This window comes from Gasterosteus aculeatus, chromosome 5 (genome assembly GCF_964276395.1).
Source record: "Gasterosteus aculeatus chromosome 5, fGasAcu3.hap1.1, whole genome shotgun sequence".
Lineage (NCBI taxonomy): Eukaryota > Metazoa > Chordata > Actinopteri > Perciformes > Gasterosteidae > Gasterosteus > Gasterosteus aculeatus.
Genome location: NC_135692.1, coordinates 4,912,775 through 4,938,997, shown reverse-complemented (window position 1 = coordinate 4,938,997; position 26,223 = coordinate 4,912,775). Strand labels below are relative to the sequence as shown.

Sequence of the window (26,223 nt, the reverse complement as noted above, 5' to 3'; positions counted from 1 at the left end):
TGCCTGTCATAAGTCTCACTAGCTTGGAAACATATGGCCCACAATTATTTCTATCCAAACATCTGTTACCTACATCGAACAATCTATGCTGTAGACACTTAAGAGAATCCATTACGTGTTTATGGATGCTTTGCATATAAAGTTTTAGATTGTAGGGAGAATTCTTATCAATCAATGTTGAAACTGGCTAAAAGCCACCCCAATAATTTGAGGGGCTTTGCATTACAGCAGCTGAAAAAAACTCAATCTTTTCATCAGCAAATCTGTTAAAACCACATGCTCAGGAAACTGCTCGTCATTATATATGAGAAAAAAACAGCACACTTCTTCAAAAAGCCTGTGAGCTGAGCAGAAACGCCAGGAGAGATGAGAGCACTTGAGACGTGTGGGGGTTTACCAGCAGTCCTCAGGGCTCTCCTCATTGCTGGTGAGTAAGATACACACCTTGTACTAATTACTTTTCTTACTCGTACTGATGTAATCATGAGATTGTATGAAGCATGCTGTGTAGAATCTTGAGATGACGTGTGAGTTTATTGTCTTTTTCCAATGACGATGGTACGAAGACCAATAAATGTCAGCATGGCCATCTTACGGTTGATAGTAATTGTCAAACTCATCTGAAACTTTTCTTTTAGTTATTAAGACCCAATTCTGACTTGTATGTAAATTATTGTGCCAATGAAATATATGACTTGGGTGTCAAACTTCAGTGACTACACTCTGGTTTATGTATCTTACTTGCACAACTGTTCTCTACTACAGTGGTACGGCCAACTGTTTAGCCAAAACACTTTAGCCTGTGGGTACATTCAAGGCTGACCTTAGCTAAAGCCAGGAAAATTTAATAACTTTATTACCTCCAAAAATGGGAACATTCATGATTGACTGTTTTGTCTAATCTCAGTGAGTAGTAGCTAAAAAACAAATAGAAGACAAACAAGCTAAACTACTGCTGAAGTTAGCTAGCTAAGATGCCATGAGTTTCCCAAATCAAGTTGTATACAGCATTTATAGGTGTGAAAGCTCTTCAGTAAATTTCTCTTATCGATCTCATGAAACAAAAAATGATATTATGTTATTTTCGGGGGGGTGGGGGTGAACCCCATTTTCAAACTGCGAAAGTTTCTCCTTATATTGACACCTGAAGTGACAAAGGTATAGTGAAGTCGGCCATCTGCAGTTTGGTGGCTAATTCCTCAGTGGTAAAATAATTAGTCCAAAATGCAAAATATGAAGGTCCATTAAAACTTGAATAATTCATTCACCCGTTTGTCTCATTACATTTACATTACAGGTCATTTAGCTGACGCTTTTATCCAAAGCGACTTACATTACATTTCCAGTTCATTGTTTATGTTAATGCTCCAAGCCTTTAATGAATGAATTCAATAGTTGTGTCTTTCTGGAAAAGTTGCATATGTGTCTTGACTTTGGCTTTGATTTGAAGCCGCAGAGAGCTGCCAGACTGTCCATGCCCTCCACACGCTGGACATGACACATTACATAAGAGGTTGCGCTCTGTTCACTGAAAACGTTATCTCTCCCAACACTCCGGGTGCGCTAAACTGAATTCAGCACATACTGATATATAGCACATAGATGTCGCTTGACTGGTCGCAGGTTCAATCCCTGAAACAGACAACCCTTTGAACTCCAGTTTATGACCTTCATAGGAGGTGCTGGTTCTTGTACAGATCTTCGAGTGGGTAATGCATGCGTCTGCACCCCACAAGAAAATCAAATCCTTCAACATGCTGACAGAAAGAGGACGAAAAAAGGCCATTTGTTGATTGGCAATATTGACATTAAATATTTCACACAGAGAAACAACAGGTCAGAGGAATGTGACTGCTGGCTGTAAAATTTGACATAGCCACTTGCTGTCCCTTGGATTTCATTTACTACAATAGAAATTTTTACTCTAAATACGCTAAAACATGTGAGGTAAAAGCAGCCACTTCATATCTCAGAATGAATTGTGTGAAATGAAATCTTAAAGGGTAAAAGTATTTAGTTCTTTATAAAATGTTTATATTGCTCCTTTTTGTTCCTTCCCTTGAGTTTTAAATTGCTTGTGTTTTAAATATAAATGGTGAAATAACCATATAATTCTGACAAGCAGTAGGAACAAGTCTAAGGCTAAACTTGGTCTACACTAAGCTTTTGGACTCACTAGTACGCATTTAGCTTTTAGTGCGCATGTAATATAAGCCTTCATCTGTGATGATAAATTCTGTGAATGACTCCACACTTCACCGTTATTATTTAATTACTTCCTGCACTTAGAGCATATTGAAAACAGTGTGCACAGGTAGCACAGTACAGTCAGGAACCAGAGGTCAGAGGTTAACCTCCCTGGTGGCTCATATCTTGAGTGGGGAAAACCTGAGAACAATGACCACTGCTAAGGTGTCCTCGAGCAAGATAATGACGCTGTTTCTCCATCATTAAAAATAACTGTTGTGAATTGACACAAAACAACTGACGATTTAAACACCAAAAGTACCTGATAGGTTTATAAAAACACGTGTATCCAGAAGACGGTGATGACTGCTAATAAAGCCCATTCCATTGTTCCAGCAACAAGAAGTGCTGTAGAATACAACGTGTGCAGGGAAGCTTCACTTCGCCACCGACTTACTGAGCAACCCTTTGTACTGTGCAGAAGACTGACACTGAGCTCCACTTTATCTGATGTAAACCCCCCTGTGGTAGCGGTATCTGCTTCCTGTCTTTGTGAACAGACGGTTTTTGTGACCTGAATATATTTCACACCGTACACAATGTGTTTCAGAGTGCCTGCTGATGAGCGTGAGAGGAGATGGAGCAGACTCTGCAGAGCAAACAGGTAGGTCAACCCGTTACGCGGGTGAGTTTATTGGAGCACAGACAAGTTATCCAGCCATTCAGACGGATATGCTGCACCGGGGTTTTGCTTTTTGTTGGTGTCAAACAAATACTGTACTGTACATGGGGTCACAAGACAATTAAAAAGAGTGACTTTCAAATGTTTTCTCTTCTGTTAGTAAATAAATGGGTGATGATCTTTTCTTCATCGTGAATCTAGGAATTCCCACAAAAAAAGGGGTTGGGTGGGTTGGGATCATTCTTCATTACAAGGAACAACCAGATCTGTTCTTCCTTGGGCTGTATTAGCACACTCCGTTGGGACTTGGCCTCTGAACCGGAAGGTCGAGAGTGCAGCTTGCACCAAGTGGTGAGTTTGCATTGGTAGCTTGAGAGGTTCCTCGGTTCGCCTCATGGTCTCAATCTTCAGCGAGGCACCGAACCCCTAACAGCCAAAGACCCCATCCTATGAGTCTCCTCACCGGGACATCTCCTAATGCATTAATGATTGCATGTCTATAGGTACTGTTTACGTGTATGTGTTTATTTTCGGTCCATGTGTAAAAATAAGCTGTTGCAGTTTCTAACCATATCTTTTTAAAAGGTCAACACTTTTTTCATCATTTTAAGATAAGATAACCCTTTATCAGTCCCGCAGCAGGGAAATTTACAGGATTTACGGCAGCGTAGTTCAATTTCAAACAAGAGACAGCAGTAAAAACAACTACTATGAATACAAACTGTTACTGCAGTGTGTTTTTAATATGCAGTGTGTTTTTAATACACGTACACAAGTGTTTTGTGGGCCACTGAGAGTAGAGCTGTTGCGAAATCTGACAACAGCAGGAAGGAAGGACCTGTGGTACCTCGGCATTGCACACCGGTGGATCAGGGAGCTTTTCAGAGCAACCACGGCGTCCTATATGGGTTTATCCCGTTAGACATTTGTGTTAAATTATCATAATTAGTTAATAACTGCTTGAGTTGAGGCTGGACACATCTATTGTGATGTCACAGCGACCCAAAATTTGAATCAGTTCGTCCCCAGTGGCAAATTAACGTTTTTGGGATCACAAAGATAGATTGGTCCCATGTCACAGTGACCTTAAGCTTAGATCTTCAAAGTCAAGTAATTTCCTTTGAGGGATCAATCATGTTTTCCCTTCCATTACTTATTTTTCTCTTTAACAAGGGCAGGGGACCACTAAATGATAGTCACATTAAATAATACCGTAAATGGTAGTTGTTATTGGTATTTTCTTAATCTTTGCTGCTGTGCTTTGATGAGATTGGTGTCGAACTTTTCCTTGACCTCAGAATCCGGCCAGCTTCCAACATGTAGACAAGCTCTTTTGTATAGGAAATGTTTAAGCTTCATAGTTTTTATGATAGACGTCTGTTTGAAGTTGAACAGCTGTGACCCCCTCAATAGTTCCCAGACGCTCAGGATTCAAGTTGCAAACACCGGTGATGCAATAATATTTTCAGAAAGGAGCCTGATACGATGACTGAGAATTGTATCTTACACCAAGTAAACACGTTGTGAAATCAAACATCCCCCTAGCCTACTTTCATACAAACCCACACACACACGCGCAGGTCAGGAGGGAGGAAGATGAGCTGGCCTTTCCCAAACTAATGTCACCGTATTGTATCTTGTTCTCATATTGCCATGTGATTCCTGACGTTTTTTTTTCCTTCCAGAAATGAAGTATGTTTTTATCGGAGGAGGGATTGGCTTGTTCTTGGCTGCTGGATATGTTATTATCAAAGTCTGCATCTGGAGGAAGCAATTGGGTTACAACAGCACAGGTAAGAGCATGCATCATATTACAGCCATATACTTTAAGGACCATATTATTGAAGAATTGATTTCTTATTTGTATTGTCTTATATTTCTCAATTGTAAGTTGGCTTTGCATAAATCAACATCATAATAAATCAACATAATTTTTGTAACTATATCAAACTAGATGGTAGCATGAAGAAGCCTTCAGAGGTAAACACGGTTAAATAATTATTGTACTCAGATAATAATGATAAACATTCTAATCTAATGGCGCGTTTCCACCGAGCGGTACGGTACGGGTTGGGTCGGTCCCCTTTTATTTGTGCCTCGACTGCCAAAAGTTGAGAATGGTACCAAAAATCCGAACCGTACCGTACCACTTTTTGGGTACCCTTCCGTTGGGGTATCTGGCACAGTTGTTTGGTACTAAAGGGTGGAGCTAGACTCACTGCAGAACATTGATTGGTTGAAAGAGTGTCGTCATTTGCGCGTGCCGCAAGGGGAAAGTCAACACACGAGGCGCCATTTTTAAACTACAACACCGTCGCAACAATGTCGCCGCGCAAGATTACTTTACCGTGGTCAATCCAAGAGGTGCAGACCTTCTTGGGTATCATCGGTTAGCTTTCAGTTTTCGCGCGATCGAATGACGCCAATCTACTTTCCGTCATATACACCACGCCTATCAAGTGACGTTATCACTACTTTCTGGAATACACTACGCCTATCAAGTAAGGGTACTGTTGGCGGTGGAAACGCTCGCCAAATCATGGTTAACAGACCCGACCTGTACCGACCCGACCCTTACCGTACCATACCGCTTGGTGGAAACGCGCCTTAAATCTAATTAAATGATTTCATCCACAAACATTCAAATTTTCTAACGACAGAAACAGAAAAACACTTTCTAGCTTCTGCATTTTGTTTACTCAGCCACAGCCTGACGTGCCTGCTTTGAGCCTTCTCTGCCAATCCGAACATCCTGAGGAGGCGGATTCCAATGACATGCAGTGTCAAAGGGCAGACGAAGTGATTTGCAGGACGACCGTGACCCCTGTGAAGGCGGCATCTGGGTGAAAGGTCAACCGGGCGGCCAGTTGTCCCCTTGGGTTTTATCTCAGGAAAACCTGTATCTGTCTCCCCACTTCAAAAACATGGCCCATTATGGTTGTTGTAACACGATTTGCAGTATAGCTTTTTTAGTTGTGTTACTGGAAATATAAAGAAGGTATCAGACATTTAGGAGCCTGTCTGTGATTTGTTTCCCTCTTTTTCGGGAAAAAGAAACTGCTCCACAGACTAATATACGTCACAGGGTGAGCACCACTCAGCAGGAAACCTCTAGACCAGCGGTTCCCAAACTCAAGAATGCCGCGGCCCACTTTGAAATCTGAAAATCTTTTGCGGCCCACCCAAACCTTTAATCACAACTCTGATCAAAACATAAACTAGGGATGACCTTAAGAATTTAACCGATTAAAAATGTATTAACGGACAATGTATGTTTTGTATACCATTCTCCGGAGCTCATGTGCCGTGTTTTCCGCACAATAAGGCGCATAAGATACTGCAGTCTATCAGCGCAAATCACTGTCAAAATTCGAGAGCGCAAATCAGGTTGATGCAAATCAAATATCAAATAACGTGAACTTCCTCGCTCGCGAGGAGAATCTCTGCTCGCTCGAAGGAGTTTTCTACGCGCTCGCTGTTTTTCTTTCAGACAGTGAGGGGGCGGAGCCAGTCACATGGTCTCTACACCTGATTGGTTACAAACCCCGTCTGTGGATTGGCTGGAGCGATGCATTCACACAACTATAGAAGCTCATTTCCGCATTGAAGAAAGGGGATAGAAAGTCGAAATTATGAGACAAAACGTTGTCAAAACACAAACGACACCTTTATGTAACCGTGGTGGACCGTAGATGACAACCAGCTACAACCATCATTTACCATCATTACCGGCACATTAAGACCAATGCGTCCAGCTCGCAGACCGGCTGGTGATTTGCCGCCGAGGCAGTCAAACGTTTGGCGTCGGGGTGGGTGAACGGGGGTGTGGGGAGGTGGAGACGGTGCTTTCAGGGTCCGGTCGATGCTGTGAGGTGTGTCCGCTCCTGCCGCCCCCCTCGCCATCCAAGCCTTAAATCTTCGGCTGCTTTTAGAATAACTTATTTTCCCCATTAAGATGGTTCAGCTACAGTAAAGAAAAGGGCACTGTCTCTCGCTCTTTAATCTCATGAAGTGCTCAGCAAGAACGACAGCTTTGTTTCTCCGACGCGCCCTGAAACAAGCTCTATCTCACGCGCTTGAGCGCCGCTCAGCATCTCGCTGTCGTAGACCGCACTTTGGCATGTTTGGCAGAGGCCTTGAGCGCCGTGTGCAACCAGTATGGATCAACCGATTAACCAATCTGTTCGTTTGTGCTTCATCAATTAATGTTTCACATAACTAATGTGCCGCATCATACATATTTTTATATTAATTTCAAACTTTTCAAAATTGAAAATTAAAAACTTTTTATTTATTTATTGTAAATGACCTCGCGGCCCACCTGCAGTACCTTCGCGGCCCACACTTTGGGAATCGCTGCTCTAGACTAATAGATACTCCACAAGGGGGCAATGTCTACCCGCTGGAACGAAAAAGAAAATAAACGTAACCCAACTTCAGTATAGTTTGACATGGACACCAGGATGGTCCTGTAAACTGTGTACTTAGATGATTGTTAATACATAAGAATGCAAACTGAAGGGATATTTTAAATCACATCTGGATAATGATAATGTGGTTGCATTTTCCCATATTTTGGACATCACAAATCATTTACCATACTCCAGTCAGCTCTTTCTAAGCCTTTTCCCCACTTGAAGGGACATTTGTAATGACATAAATTGTAGAGTCTGGGTGGTGTTTCTTCCCAACAAGCATTTCACGAATAAATGCATCAGCCTAACAAAATCATTATCATTACATTGTTTTATTAAAATCAACTTTAGAAAGTACGGGAGAGTGTAGACCTGAAGAATCCTCACATTTTTCACAATTATATTTGTCTTTCCAGTGTGCTTTCTAATTCAAAGGAGGCCTCAAAAGGGCCTCTTGCCAATAACTTAATTGTGAAGTTAAACCATTGGAAACTATCTCAAACTTAAATGTAAGTTGGATAAAAATGTGTTATTATAACTCTTTGTACTGTTGCAGCTCAGGCTATCTATGTTTTGGCCCAGTTTCTATTTTGTAGCATATGATCTGTCACCCTAATCAGAAGTCTGAGTGTACTGCCGAGTTAGTGAGCGCCTCCTCCAGCACACAGATGGATTATGAAGAAGCAGTTATAAAAAGTTATTTACAATAACCGTGAAACCCTGTATTGCAAACAAAAATAATATCTAATAGATGTATTTATTTATTCACCTATTTACTAATTACTTCCCTGTTCAAGTCAAGCATAGTGGTGAAGCTGTACATTTCTATTAACTACAGATTAAATGAGAATGTGTCATGCCAAAGCGGTTAGGCTAGGGATGACCCTCAGAGACCTCTCACCCAATTCTGCAGTTTTCTTTTAATTTAAGCTCTTTGATTAACGACGGTTGGTCGGGGCTGACTGCAATCTAAACCCACCCGTCTCACTGCCAGGCGGTCAGTGCAGCTGACGCACTATAAAGAGTGTGATGGACCACACAGCGTGGGAAGGGAAGTGAGGCGGATGGGACGAACAAGATGAGACGCGCCAGACTAAATATTGACGCCTTGTAACGCCAGTCGTAAATCACCTGATTCATTAGCATTCAGCTGACTGACGTGGTTGGCTGGTCATGCACTGAAAAAAATAACTCATTAGCTTTACTTAAAAAAATCATGGAAAGGATTTCCACATGATTAAATTGGTTTCTCTCTATGCTAAACAATAACGTTACTCTAACACTATGTTATGTTGTTCATATGGATTTGTAGAGTTGAATCGATATGAATAGTTTAATCATTTTCAACTAGATTTCAAATACATACCTATTATTTTTGCATTAACTTAACTCAATACAATTGAGTTGGACGAACATAACTTCTTAGTGCTAAAAGAAAGCCATTCAATCAAATGGAAATCCTTTCCGTGATTTTATTAAGTTAAGTGAAAGAATAAATATTAAGTGCAAATAACATAAATAAAGAAACCTTGTATTATGTAGTTGAGGCAGGTTTATTTACATGTCATTCAAGCTGACACTTTTATCCAAAGCGACTTACATTGCTGTCATTAAAGTTGACGCATTTGCATTGCAAATGATGGTTTACATTTTAAGCTGTGGTTTACATGTATAACCCATCCCACACAGTGGGAGCAGTAGGAGTTGGGTGTCTTTCTCAAGTACTTCCACATGGGACGTGGAGCAGCCAGGGTTCGAAACGCCAACTCTGCGGTTCCCAGCACGCCCTCTGTACTCCATGCGCCACGGTCACCTGTTTTGTATCCCCCAAATCATCACAATGAACACCACAGGTGTTAAAAACATGAACGGACTAACATCTCATCATAGTATTGAATATTTAATTTGCATGAGATGAGAATGCAGACATTTCGCTTACCTATGTGTGACGAACACTGATAGTAATGCACTTGACTCCAGGGTTGGTCTTCTCTCGATATCTCATTTGGGCTTGTTCTCTTGATAATTACCGGGATCTTGTGCAGAAATACAAATGCAGAGTGTACCTCCACATCCCCTCAGCCAAACAAAACCAAAAAAAATATTAAAACAAGAATATGATGAGCTGAGACCGACCATGTACTGCCCCTATTTTTTGACCGACCTAAAATTCCAACTGACCTAGCAACGGAAAGAGCAACCTGCTGGTTGCACATATAAAACATAAAAAAACACATGGGAACTAGAAAATACTTATTTAGCTAGACCATCACACATGAGCTTTTTAACATTGGTATTGCTTTTTCAGTCAGAAACATTCACCGATTTATGCCTGGCAGGTCAGTGACGTTGGCAAGGACACTTTTGCAGAGGGATGGTGCAGTCAGTGAGGTGGACCAGGACACTGTTGCAGAGGGATGGTGCAGTCAGTGAGGTGGACCAGGACACTGTTGCAGAGGGATGGTGCAGTCAGTGAGGTGGACCAGGACACTCTTGCGGTGGGATGGTGCAGTCAGTGAGGTGGACCAGGACACTCTTGCGGTGGGATGGTGCAGTCAGTGAGGTGAACCAGGACACTCTTGCAGTGGGATGGTACAGAAAGTGGGGTGGTCTGGTTGTGACTGCCTCCGCCTTGGTTTTCGCCGTCATGTCTAGATACTCGATTGTCTCAGTTTATCGCAACATGAATGGATCTAATAAATGTTATGTTTTGGAAACATTAATTAATATCGTTCCAAATACATGTTGCACTAACGTAAATGTAACAACCACCCAATATAATTTTTTTGAGAGTGTGACTTGTTTTACACAGACGGACAAAGCAGCTATCTGGGGAACATATTCAGAATGTAGCCAGATACTGTTTTAGGAGCTGGTGGGGAAAAGCAAATGGATGGTGCAGCTTTTGCCTCATGTGATTAAACATCTACTATCCTGCCCAGCACCTAACAGCAGACACACAATTTATTGTATGTGGCGACCAAAGGAGTGCTAAAGGGAGAGTAAATATTTTAGACCTACATTTGACCAGAAAAAACATGGTGAAAGTGGATTTTGTGTTTGTTAACTTGCTGTTAGATAGTGTTTTTAGCTTGTGGAGCTCGTCTTCCACCAGAGGTCAGTTCAAGTGCTCCAAAATACTATTGTTTGCTAAGGTACTATCCACTTAACAGAACTAGCATTTTGCTTTTGGACTGTTTTATTTTTAATAAGGAGTGAAATTAATAATTAATAATTAACCTGCTCGGGCCTAGCGTCCCAATTTGGTGAATTCTACACAATCTTTTTGGCTTTGCTAAAGTGGGGGACTTCTGTGTCAAGGCAACAGCTGTGTTCGTCAAATGTGGCCAGACTTAAAGCACTTATGAGGCACCCTCTCCTGTAAATTAAACGGGTCCCAGATCGTCTGACCGCATGCTCTCGGAGGTTTCATGAGAGCCAAAGTGTCCCAAAACCGCTGAGCTGACAGAACGCTGTACAAGGATTCACTGTGGCATCCTGTTACAGAAGAGATTAGCTGAGATGAGCGACACAGGCACGATGATTTAATAAGTTTGAGTTTTGGGGGACCGAATTTGTGAGCACCATCAACATCCAAAGGGGGATAAACTTGACGATAATTTAGAAACTTTAAATGCGGAACTTACCTCCATATGGTCTCCTTCTCCATCATTTCACAGGCCACAAAGACACCTACCCACAGTGGGACTGCAACCCACCCTCCTCCTCCTGTGTGTGTTCCAAAATAAAAGCTGAGGTTGGTCTGCGCCCGCTGTTTGCTCGGTGTCAATCTCAACAACAACCCCCCTCACACACACTCACATGAACCCACACACCTTCATGCTGCATAAGAAATTACATTTCCTACTCACTCGACGTATGCAAATGTGTGTGTGTGTGGGTGTACGTGAGCCAGCCAAATGGGCTTTCACTGTGTGTGACATGAGGGGGGAGGGACAGAGGGAGGTTCTGAGTAGAAACAAAGCGGTCAATGTTTCATATTACACTCCCAAGCTTGGAAAAAAAGAGAAAAAGAAGAAGAAGAGGAGGAGGAGGAAACCTGGCGTTTCTTTTCTTTAGAGGCATTTGACTGGGAGTTTATGGAGGCTGCAGTCGTGGAAAATGAAGATCTCTTCTGTGGTCTTTGCTCTACTGTCTCGAGCACTGCTTGGAGGTAGGAAAAGTTTATTTTGCTTCATACCAAAGTGGATATGGTGGAGACAAAGTGTTTTCTTAGAGACGCTTTGTAGAAAACATCTGAGAACCAGAGAGGATAGGAGGGTGAAGAAAATGAAGAACACTGCAGGGTCATTTTGTTAAGAAAATAAAAGATTGATAAAAAATTGACTGATTTTCAATTATGTTTTTCCAGCCGAAAGCACTTGAACTGCATGGCAGTATATTGTATGTGTGGTGAAAAAAGGTTCATTACATATTGGGCAAGCGTGGAAAAACATGTAGTTCATATGTATATATATATAGTCATAACAGATTCAGTGGTAAAGTTTGTTCAAATTTCATCACATGTATGTCATAACGTGCGAGAAATAGAGACCGTTGAGCAACAACAACCTCATTGGAGATTTTGGCTGGTCGATTTCACAATAGAATTTTTCTAACAAGCTGAAGCATCAATTGAATTGTTTTCCCTAAAATTTGACACAGATTTGACTTTGTATAGAATCTGAATATCTGCATGCATATATGGTGAATCGCAAAAATGATTGCCATGACAGGAACGTCCACTTATTGATTTATTATGCTCCAATAAATGGATTTCTACAGCAATTAATAATCAATTGACCCTGAAAAAACAAAAATAATGACCAAACTGAGAAGAAATTATTATTATTTCCAGTTTCCTATCAACTGAGCAATCGTTATCTGTTGAGCAGGTCAGAAAGTTGATCTTGAGTAGAGATTTGTTTGCTCAACGGTTGTTTCTAAGGTCAAGAATCGCTGACCTTTTAGCTATGCGCATAACACCAGCACCAAGAGCAACGCTGGTATTTTTTTCTCCATGTTTGGTAAAATGTAGCCCGGAGACAGCTACTGTGTTGGGCATCAACAGAATATCGACATCAACTACTCACTTTTCCTGTATGTCGTTGAGATCAAAATGAAGGTTTGGCGGGACGCAGGGGCAAATGGCTTTTACCCTAAAACAACTAAATAACAATGTCCTACAAATTACTCTAAAATGACTTCTCCTTCAGATGTATGTTTGGCCATCAATGTCACCATCACCCCTTCACCCTTCATGGTGGCCCAGGAGGGTGAAAATGTCACACTCTCCTGCGTTGTGTCCCAGCGGCGTCGGAACGCTGCCTTGCCTGTGGTGAAATGGAGCTTCATGCCGGAGGGCACGAACCGGCCAGAGGACGAACTCCTCGTTGCCCGCGTCAACATGAGAAAGTCGCGTTTCTATGGCAACTACACCAAGAGTTTCCCGTGGCCCAAACTGAAGCTGACGGTGGTGAAACAGGGGAAGATATTTGACTTGGTCATCTTGAATGTGTCCGAGGGGGACCGGGGGCTCTACATGTGTCGGGTGCAGGAGTTTAGGCAGCAGCAGGAGCGCTGGAAGGCCTCATCCAACTGCACCGCCACCACAGAGCTAAGGGGTAAGGGCTCAAACTACTCTTTCAGTATTTCCTGGCCTTTTCTTATTGCTGAAGGATTTAACAAGAAAGCATTCTGTGAGCATCCTCCTGTTTGACAATTGTTGAGTTGCAAGTGTTTACATCTTTACACTGCAGTTTGGGGGAATACAAGCAGCTTGAGTTGAGGAAACACAAAAACTATTTAACCTCTTAAACTATTAGGATACTGTCTCCCAACCTTGGACTCAAAACCGTTTCCTAATATACAAATTATACAATATAATCAAAATAGTTCAAACAGATCATTGTAAATCAGTGTCAACTGTACTTGTGGACTCTTACTTAGCATAGACTTGATTGAAGTACCTCATAATTCCTGTCTTTCATTTAAAAAGTCTCAATAACAAAGAAATGTTATTGTTTTAAATAAGTGGTTGAGAATAAAATTGGGGTCTTGAGCCAAAAAAGCGGGGGAACATCTGGCATTGATATGCTCCAATTCACTGTTGGTAGCGGTAGACCAGTTTCTGACAGAATGACATCACTGCTTTGATGGTGCAGTGCGGCGACTTAACAGCTATTTCTGAAACCACAACAGAAGCAAGGAGGAATGATATTTTGATGATAGCATTAAAAGTTTAACACAGTTTGTCTGCTGTCACTAACAGAAAACTGTCGAGCAGTTTCCAGGTGTAAGGCATATCTGAAAAAGCACATATGTACTAATCAAAAATGACAAACGATGAATGGCTCCGAATGAGGGGGAAACACTGCAACAAACCTTGAATCTCTCCAAAAAGCGCTTTAAGGCAAATTGGGGGATGTTTGTTGGCTAAAGAACAGCCAAAATTTTGCCAAAATTCTTAACAGCACACTTTTTTGTCTCAGGGCAGCGGTTCTGCATCTGCACTTTGATTTACCACAACTGGATGATGTTAGCCATCTGGCTGATGAGGCAATGAACTCGATGAGCAGACCTTGAGTGCTGTCCTGTTTTTGATTTGGGAGAGGAAATATTATGTATGTATATATATATATATATATATATATATATATATATATATATATATATTATATATATATATTATATATTTCCTCTCCCAAAATCCATTTCATATATACATATATATATGTTGGGAGCCAATCTGAAGATAAAAAGATCCTCCATTCAGTTGTGGCTTTGACTGAGTAGATGATCTTGGAGAGTGAGCAAAGAGAATGGGAGGTTTCAATGCCACTTCTGGCACATGAGATGCTCACACAACGGAATGGATGACAAATCCACTGGTACCAGCCCGGAAAGCCCACCACTTTCATATAACCACACACTTTCAGAGCTCTGAGTACTTTCCCTTCACATCCCTTAAATATGGACGTACATAATTTAGCTGAAAAAGATCGACAGATTAGGCTACACCAGGGGTGCCCAATATGTCGATCAGTATCAGTAGATCGCCATTGATTACAAATAAACACGTCACATCACGCATGCGCAGTTCCCCGCGGGAAACGGAAAACTGATGCTAATGCCAATTAGCCATCCTTGCTTACAAATGGATGCATTTAATTTAATTCAAAAGCAACCCAGGCTAACTCAGTGAAAACCATTTAGTAAGGTAATGACCAAGAATGTGGAATGGTTGTAACGCTTCCATCCTTCCGACAGATGAGAGGCTTGTTTTTTTTTATATTGACTCATTTTGCGCTGACGATATGCAGTGCTGTTGTTACGTTTTCCTACTACTTGGACTGGACCTTGGCTTTAAAGATGGATGATGTGACAGGTCCCGAAAAGGAAGTGAAAACATCCAACTAGGCCCTTGTAGCCGGCTACTGTATGGGTCACAAGCCCGGCTCATGTTAAAGAGTGGGATATGATGAAGTCCAACGATTCTTCGCCAAAGATGGTGTCCACCATTTAAGTTTTTATGGAGTAAAAAGTGGTTGTTACGTTGTCAATGACAGCTGGGATTCCCCCCGACCACCCCCAACGAACCGTGGCTCTGCTCGGCTGCTTATTGACTTGGGAGGTTGTATTTAAGCAAAAAGGTACGAGAGGCTGGACTTTATAGTCCAATAATATAACAGTTGAGGGGTGTTGTTAACCTCAAACTGTTACAGTAAAGAAGATAAAGTACTGCCTCAAGTGCCTTATTGCTTTTATAATATGTTTACCAGCGAAATTATGAATAGTATTAGACACAAAACGTTGTGTATCGTATTTCGGCGACCGCCAAAAAATGAAATGTCAACTAACAGTAGAACAAAATCTAACCTGTCACTTTGAGTGCGCAGTAATATGGAACGCTCGAGTCAATGTGAATCGGTACTGTACATTATCGCTCAATAATATACACGCCGTGACTCACTCTCAACCAATCAGAATGCTGGATTTAATCTACCCTTATTATAAATACCCAATACCGGTATCTAAGTGAAATGTATTCAGTGTTTCTTGTATTGGGTAAGGAATGAGTCCATGACAAAATTTCACTCAGTTCATATTATTTAAGCTGCAGTGCGTACTGACACTGTTGAACAACAGTAGACATTACTTACCGCATTTTACATAGAAGCAATCCTGCGTGCCGTGACTTTGTGCGTTGCCCATGGCCAAGTCTGGGCCCAAGCACACACGCAGTCCCTGCCAAGAGCTGTTGACATTGGCCTGGATACGTTTCCCTCCCTAATGTGGAGCAGAATGATTCCAGACAGACTCAGCGGAAATGGAACAACAGAGAATTGTGCCAAGGAAAGTGAAGTTCTGATATTTGCCTGAAGTGATGGTCGAGTGGTCAAGGATGTGGTGAGTAATTTTAACCCAAGGAAGTGTAGTCCATTGTTGTGGTGGAAGATTTTGCACAGGCAATCAGTAAATAAGAATGAAGGCTCTCAGTCAAATATGTCTTTTTCCGTTTATTTCATTGCAAGGGAAAAAAGGTCACAACAGCTACTGAGCTGCCAAGAACTTTCCTTCTTTCACAACAGAGCCAGGCAGTTCTTATACCTACAGGTTTCCTCCAAACCAACTTGTGTCTTTACAGCCAGGGGACTGGCATCTTATCAGTGTGAGACACAGCTTTTTCATGGCCACACCATCCCACCACATGTAATCTATAACCTTGTTCGTTCAATGAAACATTTTGAAGGGTTACATACATTTTTGCCATTACATTGTGGTTTAAGAGATATTAATAAAGAATTTCTGAACGAATACTGCAATTACAAAACAAATTGCAGCAAATGTAGAAAATAAAGACACAGCATTATTTTTAATCAAACAATTAGATTGAGATGATGCCTAAAATACCTCTCTTGATTATCAGTGTGTTCAGAGTACTTCAAAACACAGCTTTGCAGCATCTAATTTTGAGGCACAGCCGGAAATATTCTAACGTCAGAGTTCATAGTGTGAATTTACCTTGAAATATTGCTGGATCCTACAATCCCCATCATGTAACTGAATCATATCCTTTTTTAGTCTCTTCCTGTCTGGTTAATGCGCATATCTTTCCAACTTGATTGTAATACAAACTCTAATAATATTTTTTAATTTAGACCATTTAAATATGGGAAACCAAATTGACTCCAAAGTAAACTATTAAAATAGTAACTATAATTGACAGGCCAAAGCCCCCTCAACATTACAAAACTCCACTGTTTTGCCCGACGGCCGGAGGTATTCCTTCCCACTTCCACAGCAACGGTTGACAGCTATGATACATCATCTGTGGGATAAAGCCTCTCTGGGACCATTGCTCCTTGTCCCCGCTTCACATTAGATACCACAGATAACTGAGCCTCTGTGCACAAATGTGTGCCTTTGCGACGTCAATTTGTTGAAATTCCTGCGGACGGACAACATTAGGTGATCGGGTGTTTCCACCATCGCACCAAAATCCCATTACTGTACTTACTACTGCGATAATAACTCATTGATATTTCTATAGCACATGTGTGTGACTGCCAGGGATGTGGCATGGGTTTAAGTATAGCAAGAACATGGAACACTTGGTAGTGTTACAAATCTAGGAATATTGCAGTTGTAGGGTCAAAAACATCTCTGGAGAGTTTTTATCTTTTAGAAAAGAATGAACCAGACGAAGGTTTATCATTAGAGACAGAGTGATTAAAAATGTACTGAAAGATGCAAATTCCGAGAATAAAAGATTCAAAGACACGGCAGGAAGTTAAAGGATGAATTAATCAAAGCTTTGTAAAGATGCACAAGGTCGCTGTGTACTTGCATTCATCACTAGTCGTTTGTAATACAGTAAATCAGAGCAGTGAGGGATTCAGTAGATGGTGAAGATACAGAGCTGTATTCACTCCAGTATATGCATGGTTTACACTGTTGGGTTGTTGTGGAGCAAAAAACAGCACGAATCTGAAACAATCAGCAAATGAATGCAACTCTGTGGCAGTGACACACAAATGGGAGTTTCTTTGAATACTTCCACTGTAGTTCAATTCAATTCAATTCATTTTATTTTGTATAGCCCATAATCGCAAATTACAAATTTGCCTCAGAGGGCTTTACAGTCTGTACACATACAACATCCTCTGTCCCGAAACCCACCATCGGCACAGGAAAAACTCCCCAAAAAATGAAAAAACCCTTCCAAGAGGGAAAATGTCCGATATAGTCTTCAGACATTTTACGTTACATGTCATTTTCTGTCATACAGTACACCAGATGTATTGCTGGACAGAACCTTTTTTAAAAACAACCATATAAATATCAAAGATGTTATTGTGATTCACGCTGTGAGTAATATAGTGTGAAAGAACCTTTCCAAACAAGTGGGTAAAAATCAGGTCCCTCTCCCTCCTTTTAGTACTCCTATAGCAGGGTTTTAAAGATTTAAGGAAGAAAGGAAATAAACAATCAGAGTTGAGGAGTTTCTAACACAGCTGTCAATCCCTGCTCGGGAAGGTCATGACAGATCAAGCTTTCAAACAAAGTCAAATATGAATCATGAATATTGACTGTATTTGCCAGTTCTTTCCAAACCAACACTGCTTTTGGTCTTTTTCGTTTTGGATTTTACCAAAAGAATATGTTTCTTATAACATTCAAGGTGAGATAAAGGCATTGCATTGACACAATGTGTTATGCTTTTCAATATATTTTCCCTCTCTGTGGACATTTTCTGTCAACTCTGCTTGGATTATGTCTTTGGGATTATTACAGTATTTTCTCTTTTGTTCGTGTCATTCTGATTTATAGATGTAAACGTTGGCCATCTTTTAGAATCTGAATAACCCGAGTACCAAGCCGGCTTGGAGAGTGAATTCAAATTTTCCTTTAAGAAGCCCTACACTCTTCAAAAGAGACATCCTCTCATATTCTACAAAATAAAGATTAACCAGTAGACCATTAGATATTTTGTGATTGAGGCTGGTGCTTTTAAACACAATGCTGCTATCAGTGTAAGATTACTGGTCTCACAGATGCAGATCTTACAGACGGTTTGATCCATTAAACCAACAGTAGTGAAAATGGTTAAGGGCATCTGAATCGTGAAAATGCCAAGTGCCTTGGTTTGAAAAAGAGCCGCGATAACTGAAAGCCAGTTAACAGCAGAGTTGGATCATATAAGTGTATTTTATATTGTGAATATAGCGTAATGGAGCGAATGGAGCAAATATGTTACAGAAAAAAGGAGAATCTGGCACAACTATTGTCTCTAAATGTAAGTATAGTCTTGGTCAGTGTTGATGCGTCCTAAGACTAGATGAAAGGCAATCATTATATTGAGTTAACCAGCTACGTAAATCAGCACAAAGTTGAAAGAAGAGCTCGGCGATCTCAAATAAAGCAGAGTTCGCGCTAATGCGAGCTAGCGCTGCTCCATTGACTTCTGTGTTAAGGAGTTAACAAGTTGGTAAATAGGCTAGCGTCTGTATGTCGCGGTCCAAAGTCCACATTTGAATGCATTTACTCGCATTGTGTGTATATTTTAAAATGTGTTGTACATATCTTTTTAGGAAACAGTTGTCAACTAAAGGGACAACCCTAAAACCTTAATATTTGTTTTTCTTTACAGATGTCTGTGGAAAGAGAAGACAGACAGTTAAAACAGAACTGCTCCAAATGGCATAACCTTTTGAGCTTTGGCTATAAAAATTAAGTGTGTGTGCTGCATGCATGTTAATAAATACATTTGACTGGTTTGAGTGGAGGCCTTTATCAGTGGGTATAACGTAACAAAAAAATTACTTAAATAAGGCATTCATATTCAAACTTAAACGCTACTGTATCAAACATAGAACTTTGGGAGCAGTTACACTTAAACTGTTAAAACCATAACATGTAATCTCCCTCAAATCCACCTCTGAGGTGGGATCAGGGTAATCCTGATTTTTAGGATCAAACTGATCCAGATTTCCCACTAAAGTTTTGAAATACTCAACAGCAGTGTTTTATCTGGATCAAAGGCAGGATTGGATTACCAAATCGGAATCGGAATCTTCAGGATCAGATTTGCTTTAAAACACCCGTTTTTAGGATCTGATGAGGATTTAATCCAATCCAGGAGGATTAACCCTGTGGGATAATTTTGAAATACCGGCCCCAGGGACCCGGATGCCGAGATGAGATGAGGCATATCCCTCATATAAGAGAACAGCTTTTAACGTTAGACAGCACTGATGCGGAAACGCTGCCTCCGTCCCTTATCAGCTTTTGGCATACCCACATAGAGAGGCCCCTGGGGCAGGCATAGGCTTCTCCAGTCTTCCTGACTGAATTTACGCCTAAGCTTCATATGTCTCATTTTGTTATACTTTCTTTTGGTTACTGTTTGGATAAACGACTAATTTTCCATATCGATACTCTAGTTGCTCTTGTACGTACAGATCACATGATCGAAGCTCGGATCCAACCTTCTGAAGCATGCTCAGAGCGAGTCTGCCTGTGGGAAAGCCTGTAGCCGGCGTGGCGGGCCTCCCTGTTGTCAGCTTCTGGTGGTTTGATCTATTTCAAGACGGCCCAGTGGGTGTCACTTCACAAGCTTCCATCTGCCAGCTCAGCAAGACTACAGTGTTCTTAAGACTGCTGTGGTCACATGGCTCAGAGGAACGACTGAGTGGGTGGGGCGAGATTTCAGGTTGAGCCTGGAAAACATATTTTCTCAGTCACATAGCTGGGATTCTCATTACACATGCCTTGAATTCCACACTGATTTTTGGGGTCACCTGCGTTGCAGAGATATCCGGTAAGCCACTCCCAGAAAAACAACGTTTAAGTCAAATCTATTTCAATATTCTCATCTTCATTCTCGTTCTTGGGTCTGAACTGAACTGACTGTGGACTGATCCATCCTTTAAAAACAGACAATCCAGCTTAACAATTATAATTAGGCGTGGCAGGTCTTTCCGTTTAACGTGTCCATTTTTCCAATATTGAGTCAAAATTCACAGGGGATCTAATCCTTCTAATTTTTTGAAAGCCAGATTTATATGTGTATAATGGAACACGGTGTGAATGTCCCTTTCAATATTTTGAGGTACATGTTGAGAAAAAAAAGCAAAACCTGATTTTCCTCAACAGTTTGTTATGAAGGTGAGGGTGATAGTCAGAAGAGGTCCCGGTTGAATCCTCGGAGACGGCATGCAGCAGGGAGGAGTCCAGTCTCGGCCCTTTAGTCTTCCTACAATCATCTTTTTTTACACTCTGTGTTGTGTGATCAGGCCACAGGCAAGCGACAGTGATGACAGTGGACTAAACATGCTTCTCCACTCCCTCTCTCCTTTCTCCGCATAGTGCACATCCTACCGGCCACCAAAGCCAAAGAAAGCTTGTGGAGTTTGTTCAAAGGTAAGACGTCATGTTCGTGTACTTGCGCTCTCCTTAGCAGGAAAAAATAGCTCAAACCAAGTAGCACAGTGCCCTAAAATAGCTATTTTTCATGCTTTTGTATACAGTGGCCAAGTAGGCATGAGACTGATGTTTGTGTACATTTGTTTTTCAGATGTGTATCTGTGTGCAGTGCTGATCTGCTTAGTGGGTCTGCTGTGCATGTGTATGTTTACAGTGACAGTAACCTGCCAGTACATACAGAGGAGGCAGAGGTTAAAAGGTATGCAGCACCACAAAGATAACACTCACCTGATTTTGACCACAGTCCTGTTTCTATACCACTCATCTTGTTTCTTGCTGAAGTTGGACACAAGCTGCATTTCACTGTCATTCTGTTATTGTGTATCTAACAGAGTTGTATCTGTGCAGATAATTACCTTTTGGTCAAAAGCCCTCACAACAGGTAAGTGTTTAAGGGTGACAAAGCCTCACACACAATCATGAGAGCAACCAAAGTGAGCTCTTCTTAAACTGCACTCAGCACCTGATAATCTGCTCTCAATCCAGCTCAGGAGAGACAGTCACCAGTGGGATCAACGGGTCTCCTGCTCTGCCCAAGAAGGAGAGGAGATACAGGAAAAAAAGGAGCAGAGACTACCAAGATGAGATACCACCAGAGATACCAGCAAAAGGTCAATATGAGTCTCCGGCTCACGCATTTACCTTCCCTAATCAGATGTTTCTGTGGGAGTAAATAACCCTTTTTCAGCAGGAGGAGCTGAGCAGTAGCATCAGTCCACAAGGAGGTTTATTCTTGTATGCTTTGTTCCGCTTTGCATTTAAAATGAATATGTGCTTTCATTTGAGGTCACCATCCGCAAACATTCATATGCTGAGTTATGGCATTGCATGTGGATTGTAAGACACCATTTTTTTCAACAAAAAACATTGACGGTGATTTTGAGTTAAGTGCCATTTTACTGGTCATCCCGTAGAGCTCTCAAATCTCTAAAGTTTGAAGCAATTTAGGGCAGAGCTTCTTTTTTTAAATTACCAGTATGGTCTACACAAATTGGACATAATTTCATAGTAGGAAGTCATTATGAGAAAAGTGCAAGAAACAATTTCCAGATTCCACATTTAACCCGAGCCAGGAAACACAATATAACATATTAACTATGAGCTTTGGAGGTGCTGGTAAGTAGATTTTGTCACTACTGGACAATGCAGCTACCACTGTATGGTAGTACAAAAGTTTTGTTGTTGAAAATATTTTTGGGTTTTGGCTCCATACCAATGTTTCTTCGATATCCACAAGACAATATAACTATAATATAACTATATATATATATATAACTATATATATATATATATATATATAACTATATATATATATAACTATATATATATATATATATAACACGCAGGAAGAAAGGGAATAAATGTACTCCACCAAGTGCCAAACTATTCCATTGAACTGAAGGTTTTGAAGCCAAAGAAATAAACCTTAAGATGCTTCTAGTAGGGCTGAGAGGGGCGACCGATCTAACATTACATCCTATTGTGTACTGGGGGTACAGGAGCGCACGTCAAGTGCGTGGTTAAGGATCGTCGGGGACATATATACTGCATGTGCATATAGACGTTTGCTCAACAGATCTCTGCAAAGTCCTTGACCTTTGTTTTGTCAACACAGCTCCCATTGGAGATAAAACACGGACACCCAAACTTTTAAGACAGCAACCAAGAAAAGTACTGCTGGTGAGTTCTATGGCATTCCATACATTTTTTACTTGATCATTATATTTGACTGCCACATAATTAGGAATCTAGCAGTAGGCTACTCTCTTTCACCTGTTTTAAACCACATTTGTGAGATTATGTGTTGCATATATCACTCTTCTAACAGCACATATGCATTTTAAGCTTTTCCCATGAACTTAGCATACCAAGCGAGGCCTCGTGAGAAGCTAACATGTTTTTTTTGTCCTGAATGCAAAGGAGCGCAACCAGCATATGACAGCAATGTGTTTAAAAGTACTAGAAAATGTCATAAACCGTACCACACAACCCAGGCTTATTTTGGTTTAAATTGTCACTGGAATGAAGAGAATGTGTGGCAACTTGGCATTTTAATGGAACAGAATGCAGCAAGAAGTAATAGAACTTTGGCATCCCCAACCCAAGAATCCCGTAAGGTGGCATTACAAAACCCGCTTACATGAACCAGTTTACAATGGTGGTTCCCAAACGGGGAAGGAACAACAGGAGGGTGCCACTTCATCACCAGGCCACACACAGAGGCCCACACACACACACACACACACACACACACCGGTAAAAAAATATCTAAAATAAAATTAGAACAAATGCATTTGCAAACAAGTTGTAAACATATTACACTATGTACTATGGTTGCACCTAAGAAAATAAGTATGAAATGTAAGAAAAATAAATAAAAAAGTATGAATCAGATGATAGTCAGAGCTGTAACAGGGGACGGGGGGGGTTTAATGTTCCTATATCATTAATTAATGGGGAGCTGAACAGTTTTAGATCCACTGGTTTGAAATATACATTGTCTGTATTTATATACTGACTCATCTTAAGTTTTAAGATTAATGATAGAGGAAAATCTCTCTCAACCTTCCTTCTCATTTTCTGACCACGTATACCACTTACCTCCCTTGCCTCCTCCCTCTCCCCTTCTCCTCCATCGTTATCCTCTGCCGTCTTCCTCCTCCATCTCCAGCCGAAGATAGTGGAGGAGAATCTGACTTATGCAGAACTGGATCTGGTGAAGCCAATTCCTGAAAGCAAGGCGTCGTGCAGTGGCACTGTGTACGCCCAGATACAGTTTGGGGAGCAGCAGCTATGAAATAAACCCGCGTGAACAACACTAATACCTGTGCCTTATGTAAAAACTATTGTCTATTTATTGTCTGTATTATTTTATATTCAAATACTTTGTGAAGGGCAAAATGTTTAATGTGATCACACAACTGTAAATGGTAAATGGCCTGTACTTGTATAGCGCTTTTCTAGTCTTCTGACCACTCAAAGCGCTTTAACACTACATGACATCATTCACCCATTCATACACTGATGACAGGAGAACCATACAGAGTGACACCTGCCATCAGTAACTACCATTCACACACTGTAGTCGCAGCTACAGGAGCAATGTTGGGTTAAGTGTCTTGCCCAAGGACACAACGACATGCAGGCTAGCCGGGCCTGGGATCGAACCGACAACCCTCTGATTGGAGGACGACCGTGCTCCCCACTCACCCACAGTCGCCCACAGTACAATTGTACATGTTTTTTTCTTCTCTGGTATGACTTTTATAAGATTAGGATACAAATGGAAATGTTTCCCATACTGGCGTATGTTATGTAGAATATTTATTTTGCACCCACATTTGAATCATGTGTAGCTTGAACTGGGAACACAATAGAGGAATGAACTTGTTTAGATCCATACATCCAAGACGGATACAGACCAGTAGGACAGGTTGAAATCGCAAAGCAGCAAAGCAGCAAATCCAAAAAATCATTAAATCAATTAACAAGACATTTTTGGGGGAAATACGTATTTGCTTTCTTTTCAAAGGGACACCCGGAGGGGATTGGCATAGCTTAGCATAAGAGTGGGATCTTGGGAAAACAGCTTCCCTGTCTCTAACTAGCTAGCTAACATGACTGGGGAAATGGGTGCTGTTAGTGTTAACCGGTCATTGTTGTTTACCATTAAAAACATTTGTTGACCCCCTCACTCCCAACGTTCGACTATATGTGTATAAATAAAACCAGTGTGTGTGTTTTTTAACTAATTGCCCCCGACTGCCATGCTCAATGTACCAACACGTTATGTATCGCTCGTCTAAGCTACTTCCCAAAAGGTTGAAATGTTATTTGAAAGGTGTATAAAAATACAAACTATTTTAGATGTTACCACTTTGATTAATTAAAATACATAAAGGAAAAAAAGAATTCAAGCGCCTATATACTTATACCTGTGATATTTTTGAGCCTTCGGCATCTCTTGACCTTCCATAATTCAGTTGACCTGAATTATGGAAGCATATTGTCATGTATTTGAACCAATGCATTTTCAAATGTGATTTACGTCTAGTGTGTTCCCAGTATTACATGCATCACAAGTTCAGTCTATTTCTGTGTTTAAGTTGCAGTATATAATAACCAGAACTCCACAGACTTTTTTTTTACGTAGCAAGTAGCTTCCCCCCATAGGAAATACTGAGACCATGCGAGCCGTTTCATCTGGTGCCAACATCAACTTTACAGGCTGTTAGAGACACACTAACGTATACATACATAGGAGGAGTTAGATAAAGGCTAAACATCCTTCTTGACCTTGCATTAAGGCACATACTTATATGCTGCAAACAATTGTGACACCTGATTGATAGACAAACAGACAGAACTAAGACCTGTCTCTGGAAAATGTATCATAAATCAGGAATTTTGTTTGTTTGAAGCCATTTCGGCTTCAATCCCACCAACCTTTTTATGGTCTCCTTGCTTTCTCACTCTCCGTGTATCTGAGTGTAAAATTGGTTAAAGCCTTTTTTTCCATTTAATGATCCTCTGGATTCAGTCATGGAAAAGCAGGGTTTTTCAAACAGTAAACTTGAAACCCAGATGCACTGGATCCTTCCCTTATCCGAAGAATTCCACTATCTAATGTGGACGTATCTATGCTGATGCAGCTTGCATGGCTGCTAAAGTTCAAGTTCGGCCCCTTTTTTACACATGGTAGTTATGTTTACAGAGTATTAAGTTGATGGGTACATTGATTTGACTCTTTTGGAAAATATAGAAATAACTTAAATGTGATATTTAGAGTTATGTAGTAAACTACGTAGCAATAGTAAGAAAACAGCTGTTATACAAATGACATGTATTGTATCTGTGTGAGTCACAGAGCACAAAAAGAAAGACATTTCCCATGTCTGTTAGAAAATGCAGCAAAGGTCAAATAGTGTGTTGTAGCCTTAATCAGCAGTTGGGCTGACTGCCAATATGGCTGCCAGGTAACACAAACTCACAATAAATACAGTACAGGACCGCAAGATCTATGAACCATTTTTTAATCGAGCTGGTGGTTGTGGATTCTGGTATTCTCCGTTCCCCTGCCTATATGTTATATTGCAAATCAAACCACTGTAAACCCATTTGTCCCCTTTCCAATTCTACATTGTTGGTCTGTTGTGTATGTAGTTCTCTTGTACAGTGTGTATTATTTGTTCACGCAATGACTCGAAGCAACCTTTCATGCCTTTTGACTGTGAAATGTAAAGTTTCATCCACACCACATTGTCCTTAATGGGAGTCCACTAACTAGAACCATGTGCGTGAATTGGGCCTCTCACTCTCTTCTTTCCCTCTCCTGGCCCACCAGGGACCCTTTATGTTCATGAACTTTCCAGCATTTCTTGTCTTGTTAGTTTTGTACATTTCATCTGTATAGGGTGCATTGGTAAGTGAAATAAATTGTGTAAATGGTGA

The 26,223-nt window shown here is 40.9% G+C and overlaps 2 protein-coding genes and 1 long non-coding RNA gene across 4 annotated transcripts; 2 read left to right on the top strand and 1 right to left on the bottom strand.

Annotated features, from left to right (window-relative positions):
- The first annotated feature begins 341 nt into the window (after positions 1-341).
- LOC144407984 (uncharacterized) lies at positions 342-11,318 on the top strand. 2 transcript variants are annotated; one of them, XM_078103078.1, is made up of 4 exons: positions 342-427; positions 2,798-2,851; positions 4,555-4,662; positions 10,965-11,318. In XM_078103078.1, exons 1-4 carry the CDS (start codon positions 367-369, stop codon positions 11,108-11,110), a joined length of 369 nt encoding a protein of 122 aa, XP_077959204.1. In that variant the 5' UTR covers positions 342-366; the 3' UTR covers positions 11,111-11,318. The 2 variants fall into 2 exon arrangements, with proteins under 2 accessions (XP_077959204.1, XP_077959206.1); XM_078103080.1 differs by lacking the exon at positions 10,965-11,318 and adding an exon at positions 5,573-8,189.
- LOC120819693 (uncharacterized) lies at positions 8,819-9,848 on the bottom strand. The gene is made up of 2 exons (XR_005712302.2): positions 9,224-9,848; positions 8,819-9,097 (listed from the first exon to the last, which is right to left on the bottom strand). It is a non-coding gene; the product is annotated as an uncharacterized LOC120819693 (long non-coding RNA).
- vstm4b (V-set and transmembrane domain containing 4b) lies at positions 11,264-26,223 on the top strand. Its single transcript, XM_040177351.2, has 8 exons — positions 11,264-11,458; positions 12,501-12,908; positions 20,656-20,709; positions 20,864-20,971; positions 21,121-21,154; positions 21,259-21,383; positions 22,388-22,452; positions 23,444-26,223. The coding sequence occupies exons 1-8, from the start codon at positions 11,407-11,409 to the stop codon at positions 23,567-23,569; spliced, it is 972 nt and encodes a 323-aa protein (XP_040033285.1). The 5' UTR covers positions 11,264-11,406; the 3' UTR covers positions 23,570-26,223.

Coding starts and splice junctions, on each gene's coding strand:
- LOC144407984 (XM_078103078.1), top strand. CDS start 367: ATGAGAGCACTTGAGACGTGTGGGGGTTTACCAGCAGTCCTCAGGGCT. Junction 428..2,797: donor CAGGGCTCTCCTCATTGCTG/GTGAGTAAGATA, acceptor AATGTGTTTCAG/AGTGCCTGCTGATGAGCGTG. Junction 4,663..10,964: donor ATTGGGTTACAACAGCACAG/GTAAGAGCATGC, acceptor ATCATTTCACAG/GCCACAAAGACACCTACCCA.
- vstm4b (XM_040177351.2), top strand. CDS start 11,407: ATGAAGATCTCTTCTGTGGTCTTTGCTCTACTGTCTCGAGCACTGCTT. Junction 11,459..12,500: donor GTCTCGAGCACTGCTTGGAG/GTAGGAAAAGTT, acceptor CTTCTCCTTCAG/ATGTATGTTTGGCCATCAAT. Junction 21,155..21,258: donor GTCAAAAGCCCTCACAACAG/GTAAGTGTTTAA, acceptor CTCTCAATCCAG/CTCAGGAGAGACAGTCACCA.